Source organism: Triticum aestivum, chromosome 5B (genome assembly GCF_018294505.1).
Source record: "Triticum aestivum cultivar Chinese Spring chromosome 5B, IWGSC CS RefSeq v2.1, whole genome shotgun sequence".
NCBI classification, from domain to species: Eukaryota; Viridiplantae; Streptophyta; class Magnoliopsida; order Poales; family Poaceae; genus Triticum; species Triticum aestivum.
In genome coordinates this window covers 441,029,798-441,044,381 of record NC_057807.1, presented here as the reverse complement: position 1 = coordinate 441,044,381, position 14,584 = coordinate 441,029,798, and the positions used below count along the sequence as shown (strand labels likewise).

The 14,584-nt window shown below is 51.7% G+C and overlaps 3 protein-coding genes and 1 non-coding gene across 4 annotated transcripts; all 4 read right to left on the bottom strand.

Annotated features, from left to right (window-relative positions):
• On the bottom strand, nucleotides 1–2,803 carry LOC123114847 (uncharacterized). Its single transcript, XM_044536237.1, has 2 exons — nucleotides 1,771–2,803; nucleotides 1–1,331 (listed from the first exon to the last, which is right to left on the bottom strand). The coding sequence occupies exons 1-2, from the start codon at nucleotides 1,892–1,894 to the stop codon at nucleotides 1–3; spliced, it is 1,455 nt and encodes a 484-aa protein (XP_044392172.1). The 5' UTR covers nucleotides 1,895–2,803.
• A 145-nt stretch (nucleotides 2,804–2,948) lies between these two features.
• On the bottom strand, nucleotides 2,949–5,272 carry LOC123112328 (ras-related protein RABB1c). The gene is made up of 6 exons (XM_044533286.1): nucleotides 5,097–5,272; nucleotides 4,464–4,603; nucleotides 3,721–3,803; nucleotides 3,414–3,624; nucleotides 3,265–3,330; nucleotides 2,949–3,162 (listed from the first exon to the last, which is right to left on the bottom strand). Exons 1-6 carry the CDS (start codon nucleotides 5,140–5,142, stop codon nucleotides 3,073–3,075), a joined length of 636 nt encoding a protein of 211 aa, XP_044389221.1. The 5' UTR covers nucleotides 5,143–5,272; the 3' UTR covers nucleotides 2,949–3,072.
• Nucleotides 5,273–8,095: 2,823 nt separating this feature from the next.
• On the bottom strand, nucleotides 8,096–14,406 carry LOC123112327 (subtilisin-like protease SBT5.3). The gene is made up of 11 exons (XM_044533285.1): nucleotides 14,171–14,406; nucleotides 13,956–14,071; nucleotides 13,766–13,863; nucleotides 13,436–13,600; nucleotides 12,247–12,364; nucleotides 10,207–10,747; nucleotides 10,019–10,116; nucleotides 9,700–9,945; nucleotides 9,418–9,532; nucleotides 9,105–9,318; nucleotides 8,096–9,011 (listed from the first exon to the last, which is right to left on the bottom strand). Exons 1-11 carry the CDS (start codon nucleotides 14,288–14,290, stop codon nucleotides 8,410–8,412), a joined length of 2,433 nt encoding a protein of 810 aa, XP_044389220.1. The 5' UTR covers nucleotides 14,291–14,406; the 3' UTR covers nucleotides 8,096–8,409.
• Nucleotides 9,580–9,653, bottom strand: TRNAI-AAU (transfer RNA isoleucine (anticodon AAU)). The gene has a single exon. It is a non-coding gene; the product is annotated as a tRNA-Ile (tRNA).
• Nucleotides 14,407–14,584: the final 178 nt, after the last annotated feature.

Below are 14,584 nucleotides of genomic sequence, written 5' to 3'. Positions count from 1 at the left end.
TCAACATACTCCACTGCATGCGACATCTTGTCCTAGAATCTCCATGGCATTATCATAAACTTCACGAGGGAAATGTATCATAGGCGGTAGCATTCCTTGCCTTTCCAATCTCTCCTTCCGCAAATGTGGAATTTTATACGAGTTTCCTCCTTGATAGTTCATCACTTCAACCATGATGGTCTGAAGTGTTAGAAATATTCGGTTGAGTTTGTCGACATCATACTCATCGAACTCTTCCTGCACACCTTGAATCAGTTCTTTGATAGTCGTAGGGGCTCTGCAGTCGGTCAAAGACTCAAGGGATCTGAAATATCCAAGATCAAGTGCATTCAGATCTGGAGAATTTGGAGGTTGTTGTATTATTCTAATGTCGAGACCAGTTGTAGCCACAGCTTCTGCAAACTCTGCATCACCGGGAAGAATATGTGTCTTCGCGTTGTCCTGTTGGATCAATATTGGGCCAATATCATCTGTGGGCCACACTTCTTTTATTCCCGGAACCACTTTCTCTATCATATACTGCCGCATTACGTGTCGGTTCACAGTGACGTTCTTGATTTCCATGGTCCCTCTTGCTCTATTTTCACTTCTTCTAGCAGCTGGAATCTCTTGGACGAAAGGCCAGACACCAATTTTTCCTGAGAATGTTACATTGCCTTCAGCATCATATCTGGGTCGAGCAACAGCGGTCAGGAACATTACTTTGCCAATACAGTTCTTGTTCCGAATGGTTCTGACCGGGTCATCTTCATGAGGGAGGAGGTAGTAGTTTCTGTTCATTTTTGTCATATAGAACCACTTTTCGTCAATATGCACAATGTTGTGCATACTGATGAATTTAGGTCTTGTAGCTGCTAAAGTTGTCTCATCAAGCATCGACATACAAAACTTGATTCTTTCTCTTTTATTCTTTTCTTTCAAGCTTGGCTTCAAACGATTGGAGTGCCTCCTAATCTTGTGAAGCTTGAGTTTCTGGTAGAGTGTAGTGTGACTGACACCCAATGCGCGAGCAAGTGACCTGAGAGTCGACCTTCTATTCAATGGAACTGTGGGGATTTGAGATAGGACATTATCCTTTCCTTTCCTTCCACATCTTCTTTTCTTTTGGTTGGACACATCCACCTCCTTACCAAGCTCTTTTTGTCGCTCTGCTGTCCTCCAGATTCTCTGAATAACTTGAATATCAGCTTGAAAAATTCGAGCAACATCCTTCTTGTCAGTTCTTTTAAACTTGCCACCCCTACTCATATTCAGCGTAAGCATTGCCATGTAAGCAGCATATCTCTGCTCATCTGTTAGTGACTTTCTTTGCCTTCGTATTTGCTGAACACCTACAGCAACAAAAGAAAAATAGGAAAATTAGGGAAATTGTGTTAGAATAAGAAAACTGAAAATTACTCTTATTTAAAGCACTAGGAGTAGGCATATGCAAATTTCAGCAAGTTAAATGAATTTGAGCAAGTTAAACTTGTTGTTAAACATATGTTAAGTTCTATGAACATATATTCAGTTTTCATGAACATTTTGGAGTATGTGTATAGTATGTGTAGATGAACATATATTCAGTTTTCATGAACACTTTAGAGTATATTAAACCTGATATTTGTATAGCATCGGCTAGTGCATACTCAAAAACACCAAATCTTGTTAACAACAAGCAAAGGAATTGCTATTAAAGCACTAGGAGTAGGATGCCTATGCATATGCCAACATCCGGTGCACAACTAAAAGAAGATGTACTTCTATACAAGGAGTATGTGTATGTAGTACCTGTTGCTTCTTCTTGGACATTTAATGTTTCTTCTTGGACATCTGCTACTTCTTCTTCTTGGACCATATTCACATCAGCTTCTTCTTCTCCTGAAGGTGGTGAGCAGTTCAGGTCTGGGAGCATTTTGTGCTGCTGCTGCTATGTTCCGGTACTGTTGATGTGATACTGCTTCTCCTCTTGCTACTGATCCTGTGTTGTTGCTCCACTTGCTACTGTTGTTGTGCTGGTGCTGTTCTTGCTGATAATGCTGCTAATAATGCCGCCTGCTATTGATACTGCTGATAATGCTGTTGTTGTTGCTGGTCCTCTTGATCAACTGCTCCTCTTGATCAGCTGTTGTGTTAATGATGCTCTTAATGCTTTTGTTGTCCTAATCCTGAGCTATCGATCTCTTGATGTGGAGTAATTTGAAGATCTCTTTTGTTGTCCTACTCCTGTACTCTTGATCTTGATCTGGAGCACACCTGATTCCTTGATCTGGAGTAATTTGAAGATCTCCTGATCTGGTGTTGTGCTATGATGAGAAATTATTGCTACTGTGATTTATTGCTGCTCTCGAAGCTACTCCTCTTGATCTTATACTCCACTGTCAAGCACATGGATCTTGTACTCCACTATAGTGGAATTGATTTTGATCTCGTATCTTGCTAATGTATTGCTTCTCCTTGCTCTGGGCGACGCGAGAATTACCTGGGCGAGGAGCACCTGGGCGCGAGGAGGAGGGCTAGGGCGCGAGGAGGAGGACCTGGGCGCGCGAGCAGGAGGGCCAGGGCGTGAGGAGGACCTGGGCGCGCGAGGAGGAGGGCCTGGGCGCGGCGACGGCAAGGCTGGGCGCGAGGAGGAGGACCAGGGCACGGCAACGGCCAGGCTGGGCGCGTGGAGGGGCCCGGCGGCGACAAGGCTGGGCGCAGCCAGGCGACGGGGACGAGCGGGTGACGACGGGGACCAGCTCCTGGACACAGCCAGGCGACGGCGACGGCAAGGCTGGGGGCGTGGATACGGGGACGACGCGAGGAAGGAGACGACTGGTTCGAAATTCAAAATAAGGGCATAATGGTCTATTTGCACTTTTGTCGGCTGTGTCTGAAAATCCCTCAACGTCTTATAAATCTTTCCAGAGGGAGTACAAGACAAAAAATAGTAAACTAAAAAAAAAAGACAGTAGGAAAATATAACATTGGAAGAACAAAGACGAGCAAGATACTGTAAAACGTTGTACATCATTTTGAACTGTCAGCTGCTGCAGATTGCCTAACATATATATGCTCGAGGTTCAAAGCACGGAGTTACTACAGATTTGCTCAGCTGCTGCAGCAGCCGTAGGCTCCAGACGGCAGCGTGTCCCTGCCAAGGTTGCATAATTCATCAACTCCGGGCGTGACACCACTACACTGCAAGAGAAACAACAGTGGACAAATTAACCCGATAATCTTGTTTTAAAAAAATTAACCCGATAAGCAGCTGCTAGCAAAACACTATGCAGACACACCCACCTTGGAGAGATCGATGGCGCCTTCCTGGATCTTCTCGTACACATTGGACGAGCTTTGAAGGAATGCCTGCGTGCATATATAGGTCATGTCAGAGAAAGGCCATGGCCGAATTGCGCGCCGCTGCGATGCGATTCGGTGCTTCGAGTTACCTCCTCCACGTTGTGCCGGGTTCTGGCCGAGGTCTCCATGAAGGCGAGGCCGTTCTCCTTGGCGAACTGCTCGCCCTCTTCCGTGCTGACGGCTCGCCTCTGACCTAAATCTGACTTGTTTCCGACCAGCATGATGGTGATGTTGTTGTTGCCGTCCGCCTGCTCCCTCATTTCTTCCAGCCAGCTCGCAACATGGTTGAAGGTCTCCCTCCTGTTCTCCATCAGAGGAAAAAAATCGACATTCATATCTACGAGTAGTAAATTCTAAAACAAGGGTATCTTAAAATGCTTAAGCTGTTGAATGTACCTGGTGATGTCATAAACAAGAAGAGCAGCGGCCGCACTTCTGTAGTAGGATTTAGTGATTGACCTGAAAGCCTCCTGGCCTGCCTGCATCATGCAGTTCACTTCAGTAGAGGTTTATAATAAAGATATGACCTTGAAAACAGTAGACGGTGCATTTAATTAATTAGTTTCGTCTGAAGGTTTATAGTATCGATTTAGCTACACTTCAAGGTTCAGGGTGGGGACGGTGGTCGCCGGCGGTGGTGGGGTGCGGTGGCGGGGCGGTGGCGTGGGGATTCGCCGGAGAAAAATCCAGTCGCGGGCGGGGCTAGAGGGATGGCGGCGGCAGCGGCTAGACCGGCGGTGGGGGGCGGTTCTGGGGAGGGCGGGGCGGCGAGACGGTCACGGGAGCGCCGCCGGCCGCGGGTGGCGGTGGCGGGGCGGTGGCGTGGGGATTCGCCGGAGAAAAATTCAGTCGCGGGTGGGGCTAGAGGGATGGCGGCAGCAGCGGCTAGACCGGCGGTGGGGGGCGGTTCTGGGGAGGGCGGGCGGCGAGGCGGTCGCGGGAGCGCTGCCGGCCGCGGGTGGCGGTGGCCGGCGGTTCGGTCGGCGGCACGTTTGGCGGTTGGGGAGCTGAGGAAAAAGAAGATCTAGCTGCCACACGATTTTAATCCAACGGTCCATGAATCGACTGACCCTAACTCAAAAACTCAGTCGACTGAAATGTAGCCATTCCTTCATAGCATAGCGGAACAATTAACATACCGTGTCCCAGATCTGAAGCTTTATTTTCTTCTTGTCGATGGTGACCATCCGCTGTCCAAATTCGACGCCGATGGTCAGGTCGTGCACGGGCTGGAACCGCTTGTCGGTGAACTGCAGCAGGAGGCATGACTTCCCAACTCCTGGGACAGCAAATTCGTAACATGGTCATATATATGGTCATGGTTTCAAAGAGATTTATGCTAGTAACACTTTTCAATGGATGCAAGAACACTATGATATGGTTTCCTTCTTGGCTTGTCCTAGGTCACTGCAATCGTATATACAAGGCTTTTCGACTGAAAGGATAAAATCCTACAGTTGCGCCGAAACTGCGGCCATCATATAGCTGCACCGAGCAAACTGATACATGCGGCTAACTAAGATTGGTCCAAGCCATCGAAGAAAAACGAACAAGGTTTGGAGCTTCTACACACGAGGCATCGCATCACAGGATCACCCTCGCCGGCCGGTCGATTTCGAGTGACGAAGGCGGAGCTTTCTACTTACAACCGGCATGGATTCTCGAGATCACGCAACGAACCGATGATAGAATCAGGGCACACGATGGAGTGGACAAGAGGCGCAAGAGAACAGATGGGACAGCAGGAGAGGGGTCGAGAAGACGGCACGCACCTGTGTCGCCGACGACGATGTACCTGAACTTGTAAGCGAACGACATGGCTCCCAAATCCCCGAGAGTCCACGCACCTTCCCGCTTTAGATTTGACGGCGAACCAGAGACTCGCCAAGTTCGCGTGAGAGGCGAGGTCACGGGATTATTAGATGAGCGGTGGATCGATGGTGGCTGCACGTACGGCGAGATATGAGGCGAACAGGCCCGTGGACATGTTGTATCCTAGTCGGTAACCAACAGTGTAGATGCGTTAGGGACGGATTCAGGTACGGAATTTCCTAGTCGGTAAGCAATTGTAGTTCAAAGGCCCAAATCCTAGAAAGAGAAAAGGGAAACATAGCCCACCATGGAAGCAAAGGGGCCAGGCTAAGATCAGTACGCACAGTTTAGGTCTTCGTTTCCAACCTGCTAAAAAGAGTAAAATGCATCCTTAAAAAAGAAAGAGTAAAATGCATTGGAAGTCACTAATTGTGCGGCATGTGCTCACTTTGGTCACCGTATTTAGAAATACATGCAATACGCTCACTATATACGACAAGATGTGATTATACGGTCACAGTAGCGCGTATTGAGCTCGTATGCCGCCCCGCTTGACCAGTCCTCAGGTTCCCTCCCCTTCTCCACCTGCCACCGCCACTGCCATGTCCGTGAGCTCGGCGAGTTCATCTCTCAGCAGCCGGGCTGTGGTGCTCCCTCTCATCTGATGCCCTCACTGCCGCACGCAGGTGCAGTTCTACTTGTCGAACACAGAGAAGCATGAGGGTTGGGTGTTCTACGAGTGCGACAATGTAAGTTGCCCACCACCCTTCTTCTTTCAGTTCTGCAAGGGATGAGTATTTTTTGTTGGATTTGAGCCGATGGTGTGCTTAAAATTTTCCTCTTTTCTGGTCTATTTGGCTGATAGAATGCGTGTGGGTTCTGGCATTGGGAGCTGGAGTACGTGGTGTATCTTGTTGACAATCATTTCCTCAATGGTAATGATGTAGTGGATGCAATTGGCGCTGCAGGGGATAGCAGGGGATAGGAGGGAAGAGCTGATTCGAGAAAGGGAACAAAGGGCTAGGCTTGCAGGCATTGTGAGTGGCATTGGAGCAGGAATGGATGAAAGGAGGCCTTCAACAAATCCCTTGACCAAGCAGCAGACAGATGCACTTTTGAAATAGTTGGTATTGTTGCCTGGAATATCTCGAAGGAACGCAACAATTTTATCTTCGGGCACATTACTCCATCTCTCTGACCTTTTTTTTTTGAAAGTGCCAGCCTTGGCTGGTGTTTCATTCATTTAAGCATGGAGCAATGGTAAAAGTGACAAATGTGGTGATCCTGGATCAAGGAGATAAGAAAAGAAAGAAGAAAAAGGATGCCGACTGCACCGTAGCGGAGGCTACAATCTCACGGCGGATCCCCGAAGGGGCTCTGAAGAAATTTAACTCCACTCTGTTGCCACAGGCTAAGATCTCTTATGATTTCGTCGAGCACGTCCCCCACCCCTTGCCTCCTTCCTCCTGAAAACGCAGTGGTTGCGTTGCTGCCAGATTTTCCACAGTGCAAGCATCACCAAGGATTTTATTCCTTTTGTGAACGTTGGCTGTGTCGCAGAGACCATGGTTGCCACCTACTCCAGAGAGCTGCTGTCGTTGACTTCGCAAGCATGATTAAAACCCTGACAGTGCTGCCATGAAGACAGCTCAGCCCAGATCGTCTTCGTGAAAGTGCATTCGCAGAATAAGTGCGCAGAGCTCTCAAGGTTTCTGAGGCAGAGCTGGCAAAAGTAGTCGTTAGTCTAGCCCCTACGCTGGAGACGGTCGTTGCACCACAATCAGTTCTAGTGGAGGAGCCATGCAAATAGCTTGAGCTTCGCCAGAGCCCAAGTACCCTAGATCAGGTCCTGATACATGCCAGTCGTCGATCCCAGGGACTGCAGGGTGTAAGCAGAGTGGGAGCTGCATCTCTCTGAGCTTGGAAAGAGAGAACCACAACTGATCTTTTGTGGCGGAAATACAGGATTGAGCATCACCTTTGGGACTTTATCACTTTACTATCTCTTTCTCGGTGAAAGTCTTGATCCTCTTTGGTCTTGTTGTCATTTTTTGTATTTCCATCTCTTCTTATCTGGATTAACTTCTTTTAGGATTCTACTTGAGCCTCTCCTACTGTTTAAAACTAAAAAAACGCATGCAGGAAGCCGCCGCTAGCAAATGTGCTAGGCTGCCAAACCCCATCAACCATCATACATGCCACTAAACTACATGCGCACACGATTTTTTGCACCTATTTTCTCAACCAGGTCCTGGGCTGCCTTGCTCGTTCTATGGAGGTCACTTTGTTTGTCCTGTGTTTCGCAGTCAAATATTAGTTAGTGACTTGTTAGCAAAGTTTGCTAGAGTCGAGGGTAGAACAGTAGTCGGGCTGGGTTCTGGCCTCCGAAGTAGTTGATTTATATAACTAGAGAATACCCCGGGCGTTGTTGCAAGAATCGATTGCAATATATTTCAGTGATTTGATTTTATGAAGCTTTTATCGTTAAATTAATAATATACTCCCTCCGTCCGCCAATAAATGTACATCTAGCTTTTATTCTAAGTCAAAGTTTTAAAATTTTGACCAACATTATAAAAAAGAATAGTAGCATACATGACATCAGATTGATACATTATGAAACTATATTTCAAAACGAATCTAGTGATACTAAGTTAGTGCAATAAATGTTGCTACGTTTCTCTATAAAGTTGGTCAAAGTTTTAAAATTTTGATTTAGACAAAAAGTAGATGTACACTTATTCACGGACGGAGGGAGTATGAACTAAAGCTAAAAATAAATATTGTATATTGTATTTGATTATTGTGTAGTCAAAAAATATTTTGAATATAAGTGGTATAATGTAATGGAAAACTTTTTTTCATACATTTTGAATGGACTTTTGATGAGGTGGCATGTGTGATGAGGTGAAAGGTGTGCATGAGATCAAAATAATGAAAAACTTTTTCTCATGCCTGTGATAAATAGAATAGTGGGGATCAACTCGTTAGGTATATAGGATTTGGACTGTAATCTGGACGTTCCTTGATTAACAGTAAAGTTTTACTACCCGTAAAAAAAAGAGTAGAGATAGTAGAGATGATGCCTAATCTTAATTTTGTTTGAGTAGAGAAAGTACGTTGAACTTCTTTTTTATCAAGGAGTATATCCAAGTCCAACTTCATTAACCGCTCAAAGAACAGTTTGTACTGGCACATATGGACACTTGTTGTCGACGGACCGAACTTTTTTGTTTAGTGCATCGTTTGCTGATAACGAAACAGCGAAGCTCGTCAGGCGACGGGGACACTGGTTTTGCTCGTCCTATGGGCAGCGACCCTGACGACGACGGGGCTCCTGACGCGGTGGCGGCGCCGCCCGACGCCGTCCGACCACACCATCTGCCCGAACACATACTCCCCCGGCAAGAAATGCCCTGCCCTGGCCCTGAACATCACGGCGAACTCCTTCTCCTCCCCCGCCGCGGCGAAATCCAGCCGGCTGGGCCGCACGGACACGGACACGCCGCGCGGCTCGTGGACCCGCACGTCGTACGCCGCCGGCGCGGGGCCCACGTTCCGCACCCGCCTCGTGACGGTGTGCGGCTCGCCGGAGGCGGACAGGTGGGGCACCGTGACGGACGGGTAGTTGAGGTCCTCCGGCTTCCGCGGCCTCGTCGGGCAGGCGTGCGGGCCGTCCATGAACGTGTCGATGACGGTGGAGTTGTAGCCCAGCGCGCAGAGGAAGTGGAGGTAGTCCGCGGCGTTCGTGTCGTAGACGAGGCCCGGGTCGGCGGCGCGGTTGGGCTGCACGTGGCCGGCGCCGTAGGCGAAGGGCGTGGCGCGCAGGAACGACGAGTTGCTCATCGGCTTCCGCGTGTTGTCCTGCACCCTGGCTGCACAAGGTCAAAACGACAACTCTTTTTGTCAGCGACCGCACGAGGAGATTGATCTGAAATGTCACGTTAATTTTGTTGCCTATAATTTACCCGTGGTCATAATGGCGGACTTGATCGCGGCGGGGCTCCAGTCCGGGTGGAGGGCCTTGAGGAGGCCGGCAATGCCGGCGACGTGCGGGCAGGACATGGAGGTGCCGGACTCGGAGTTGAAGAGGACGCGGCGGCTGTCGAAGGTGAGGCCGGTCGGGCCGGCCAGGCCGGTGAACGCCGCTAGGATGCTCACCCCCGGCGCGGTGATGTCGGGCTGCAACACACGGACGTACACTAAGATGCTTAGCATGGTGGTAGAGATGTTACTGTGATTAAGGGCGGCATGGCCGAGTCTATGACAGAAGAGAGGGACCTTGAGGATCTGAGGAGTGACCGCGTTTGGGCCCTGAGAGGAGAAGGCGGCCATGAACGGCGCCGGCTTCGTCTCCAGAGCGGTGTTTGGCAGGGTGATGTAGCCCGACGCGGACCTGCACAACATTTTGATGTTCAGGAATAAAAACTACGAGAAAAAGATTGGCCCATACAGGTCTCGAACCTGTGACCTTCGCGTTATTAGCACGACGCTCTAACCAGCTGAGCTAATAGGCCCTATTGGTACATATGCCAAAATTGGCCAACATATCCAATGGCTTACCTAGTTGAATTCATGTAGGTGAGCAGCGCGACTCCGTCAGAGTAGGTGATGTGCGTGGCCGGGAGCACGTGCGCGTCGGCGATCATCTCGTTCCCGGTGGCCTCGTCGTTCGCCAGCACCAGCCCAACCCCGCCGGCACGATGAACTTCCTCCCCTTTCTCCACTCGCGCGTTCTTCCCACGCATGCACACCACGATCTTCCCCCTCACTTTCTTCTTGTCCAGCGACCCCTCCATGCACAGTTGCCTGCAATGATAATAAGATGGTTGCAGTTTCAGGTCTGACAAACACATTGCAAGTGTTTAGCAAATTTTCTTACGCTTGGACCACTGTTGCATCTTCTGCCTTGGCTTCTACAGAACTGATCAGCCGGTAATGCTCGTTGGCAGGCAGGGGCACCGGCGACAGGCTTTGTCCCTGAGCAAAACATAAATTGTTACCTTACCACGGGAGAGATGGTCACATAAGCAGAAGCGACTGAAGATAATTTGGGCAGACGCAACATACTTTGATCTGCTTCTTGTTACCGAGAACCAAATAGGCTGGGAACTCGCGGTCCATGGTGCTGGCACCGACGGTGACGAGCCACGGCGCGGTGTTGGACACCGTGCCAGCCCCGGGCCCGGAGTTGCCGGCGGAGGAGACCACGGTGACGCCGTTCCTGACGGCGTGGAACGACCCGATGGCGACGCCGTCCCTGAAGTACTCCGTTGGCGCGCCGCCGAGGGAGACGGAGAGGACGTCCACCCCGTCGTGGATGGCCGCGTCGAAGGCGGCGATGATGTCGGCGTCGAAGCACTCGCTGCCGTTGAAGGGGCGCCAGCACACCTTGTACGCGGCGACGCGCGCGCCGGGGGCGCCGCCCTTGGCCGTGCCGTTGCCGTACCCGAACAGGTTGGCGCCCGGCACGAACCGGCCCGCGGCGGTGGACAGCGTGTGCGTGCCGTGGCCGTCGCTGTCCCGCGTGCTGGCCGGGCTCGCGCCCGCGCCCGCCCGCCCCACCGTCGCCGCGTAACCCTTGTTGAAGTACTGCGCGCCGATCAGCTTCCTGCATGCGGCGCGCGCTCATCACAATCACAGTTCACATCAACTTCGTGCACGAAACACCGTAATGAGCACTTGAAAAGTCCAGCTAATGATGGTGTAACAATTCCAGGAGAATCTTGCTTGGAGGAGCAATAAGCAACGTATGATTTGAAGGAGGAATTTCCTCGGTGTGATAACGATGGTCCTTGCGTGCATGCAGACAGGATGCACTCTTGGCATGTTTCCACCCACGACTGCGTTTCATCAGGCACGCTGCATTATAGGTTGTCGAGCGAGCGGCCTGGCCGTAGCCGTAGCCGCGGCACATGAGGGCGCAGGAGCCATGGACCCCGGCACAGAAAGAGGCGAGAGCGAGGCTAGGGCTGTGCCGTGCATGGACCAGGGCGCCCTTTTGGAGCTTTTCTGAGATCTGAGCGAACTGCGTGGTGCCTAGCGGCTTGCTCAGTTGCTCGTGGATCGGTACGGTACCTGAAGCAGGCCGATGGAGCTGGATGCAAACAGGGGAGGGATACGTAGGGACAAGCTCACAAGCACGATGCCCGGGGCGACTGGGGGCAACATGTAATCATGGGAAAGCGCACGGCAGGGAGACGGAAATCTTTCTGGTAGGCCGGGCTCTAATTTTGAAGCTGAATCATGGCTGCAATCTGTGGCGCCACCACACTGGCAGGCAACAGCGGAAAGGTGCCGTCGATCTGTTGACGATGACTGAGGATGCGAGCTCTGCCTGCCTACGCTCTCGCTCGCTCGCTCACATGATTCGCAGCGTGGACGACTGGTAGAGGCTAGAGGGAGGTGCTCAGCGAAAAGGATGGCAGGAGGCACAGTTGCACAGAGGCAAGCATGCATCTGTGCTAGTGCGCTACAGTGCTAAAAGTTTCTTGGTCCAGGTTTTATTTTCCATTTCGCACCTCGTTCATTATAACATTTTAACCCAGCACGGTGGCACACTGGCAACGCCAGTAGCGCTGATGCATTGTCCGTTTGTAGTCTAATACTGCAGTTTAAGCACATTATTCAGAATCAGAGCAGAGGCACAAGTGTGTGTATAGGAATGGCTCAAAGTCCAAGGGCATGTCGAGATCACTCTCCTAAAATAACCACGAGCACTTGCCTGAACTGATGGGACAAATCCTAGTTTGGTCAGGCATGTCTCTCTCGAACCGCAGTCGGCCTCTTGTCACTAAAGAAAAGAGCTAGTAGGTGGGGGTAATAGTTAGTTTACGCCCTACAAAGCTCTGTACATTGCACAACGACAGTGGTCAAGTCAAGCCACGTTGGCGAAACACTAAACAACACGAACCAACCAACGCCGGACAAAAACCAAACCACGTCGGGATAACGCACGCAGCACAGAGCTTGAACCGCACGTCGGCATGCGCGGCGCCCCAGGCGACGCATCGAGCGGCGGAGGGCCGTGAGCCCGTGCATACGAGTAAGTATACTACAGTGCAAGCAAAGGAGAAACAGATGGAGGAGGAGGGAAATGCACGGACGGACCTGTTGCAACGGACCTGGGCGTCGTCGTCGGAGGACTGGTCGTGGCAGACGCCCCGCCACCGCGCCGGCACCGGGCCCATGCCGTCGTCGCTGAAGCTGCCGGCCTCCGGCCACACCCCTGCATGAACGAACCGGCCACCGGTGCAAACATAAGTTAGTTTCAGTCACATGCATGCTTGCGTGCATGCCGGGCGGTGGCCCCGCGCTGCGTGGTATAGTAGTAGTAGTAGGAGTAGCGTAGTCGCCGGAGCCCGGGGCCGGGGATGAGGAGGGATTTGACTCGGCGTCCGGGATTCCCTGTAGTGTCGACGACGCCGGGCCTGTGCTGTGCTGTCGCCCCACCGACGTCTACGTGCGTGCTACAAGCCTACAACTACAAGCCAGGCCAAGCAGCAGCTGCTGGCGTGGAGGAGTGGACTTGTGATGCACGCTTTGAACGCTGCACTGTCCCTCACAGCCATCGCGATCCCAGCACGTAGCGTAGCACCATTTTCACTTGAAAAACAAACGAGAAAACATTTGTTTTTCCAAGGAGGTAAAAAATACGAGCGGCACCATTTCTGACCCCTGCATGCGCTGCTAGGAGAGTCCCGAAGCGGCCGGCTTCGTGCTGAGCTGCGGCCATGGTAGTTCCAAGTCCCAACGGCTCATAAACACCGACGGCTCCGGGGACGCTCGACTCAAGGCAAGCGCGCGCAGAGGGCCGTGATAAATCCTCAGCGGCGAGCCTGCCATCCACCAGGAAAACGGGAGGCCAAAAGCCGAAACCGCTGTGCGTCTGGGTCAGATTCCGATTGCGTTGCAGTCGCAGGCAGCGGCTGCCCCTGCGCGCTCTGCGTGCACCGCACCGCACCACACACACCCACTGCACAGCACAGGCACCGGCTGCCCCTGCGCGCTCTGCGTGCACCGCACCGCACACACCCACTGCACAGCACAGGCACCGGCTGCCTGCCTAGTGCCTATACGCTACACCTACACGGGTCGGGCCGTGCCAGAAAACTGGACCGCTGTTTTGGTCTGACCCACGCACAGTATCTACTCTACTCTACACTGCTCAAAGGGATGGACCTAGTAGACTGAACCGGTGGCAGTTTCAAGTTCTTGGGTCCAAAATGATCAACACTGACTGATCCGGTGAGGAGATCATGCATATACAAGGAGTAATCGGTGAGTAATAAGTGCGTACCCGTGTCTAGGTTGCCGATGATGACGCCGTCGCCGTACCTTGCCTTGGCCCAGATGGAGTTGGGTCTCACCCGGCCGTCCTTCTCCATCCCGAGGAACTCCCATGAGCGGGTGGTGTGCAGCTTATGCCCTCTGTTGGGGAAAACAGAGATCACGCTCGGGTGCTCTGCACGGGCAGCGTAAACACGGCTTAATACCAAGAACCCATCGAAACAGAATCCCACACCCAGCAAAGACCACATGCGAAGCGTCGTGTAGAGGAAAATGTAAATTATCCAGTGCAAGAAGAAGACAAACGAAGAAGAAGATGATGAAGAGTTGAAGAGATTACTTGAGATCTGCATTGCGTCTTCCTCCTCCAGCGTGGCGGCGAAGCCATTGATGTACCTGGTGTAGGAGTAGAAGATGGCATCCTGCGCCTTCTCCTCGCTGCATGCATACAAATCAAATTCAGAAGCATTGCCTCGAGATGTTAATCTGGTTTGCGGTGATCAGCAGTAGGGCGCTTGGATTGGACTTACCTTCCCAGGACGGAGCCCAAGAACTGGTAGTGCGAGTTCTTGGCGCGTTCCTGGTTGGAGGCCAGCGCCGCGCCCTCCCTGCCATGCGAGTGGCATCCGAGGTACACAACATACGACTGCAGGGCAGGAAATCAGCAACCATTTTTCACCAGCAAGGAGAAACGAACCAAGAAGAGAAGGGCCAAGAGCTAGCAGCCACCACCCGCTCCACTCGCCTTTATCTCAGCAGAGGCCGGGCGCTGCAGCAGCGAGAGGCCGCAGACCAGCAGGAGCACCGGAGCAAGGAGAGGAGCACGGGGGCTGCTCTTCACAGAGGAATGCATGCTGCCGCGCATCTCCTTTTCCGTGTGAGTACGGGATGATTGCTGTCGAGAGGGGATTGGGATGGATTCGGGGTCGGGGTCGGTTCTTGGGGCGCTGCGAGGTACTCCCTCCGTTCCAAAATAAATGACTCAACTTTGTACTAACTTTAGTACAAAATTGGATCATCTATTTTGGAACGGAGGGAGTAATGGGTACTTGGGAAGGAATGTGCTTGGGCACTGTTGGTTTTTTATAGCGGCATGGGGGGCGTGTTTTGTCCTCTCTCTCTGTAACTGAAAGTGTGGGAGCTTTTGTGTGCGCCAAAA

Coding starts and splice junctions, on each gene's coding strand:
- LOC123112328 (XM_044533286.1), bottom strand. CDS start 5,142: ATGTCGTTCGCTTACAAGTTCAGGTACATCGTCGTCGGCGACACAG. Junction 3,331..3,413: donor CCCGGCACAACGTGGAGGAG/GTAACTCGAAGC, acceptor ATATGCACGCAG/GCATTCCTTCAAAGCTCGTC. Junction 3,163..3,264: donor GCGCCATCGATCTCTCCAAG/GTGGGTGTGTCT, acceptor TTTCTCTTGCAG/TGTAGTGGTGTCACGCCCGG.
- LOC123114847 (XM_044536237.1), bottom strand. CDS start 1,894: ATGCTCCCAGACCTGAACTGCTCACCACCTTCAGGAGAAGAAGAAGCT. Junction 1,332..1,770: donor TGTCCAAGAAGAAGCAACAG/GTACTACATACA, acceptor TTGTTGCTGTAG/GTGTTCAGCAAATACGAAGG.
- LOC123112327 (XM_044533285.1), bottom strand. CDS start 14,290: ATGCGCGGCAGCATGCATTCCTCTGTGAAGAGCAGCCCCCGTGCTCCT. Junction 13,601..13,765: donor AGACGCAATGCAGATCTCAA/GTAATCTCTTCA, acceptor CTGCCCGTGCAG/AGCACCCGAGCGTGATCTCT. Junction 9,533..9,699: donor ACCTACATGAATTCAACTAG/GTAAGCCATTGG, acceptor AATGTTGTGCAG/GTCCGCGTCGGGCTACATCA.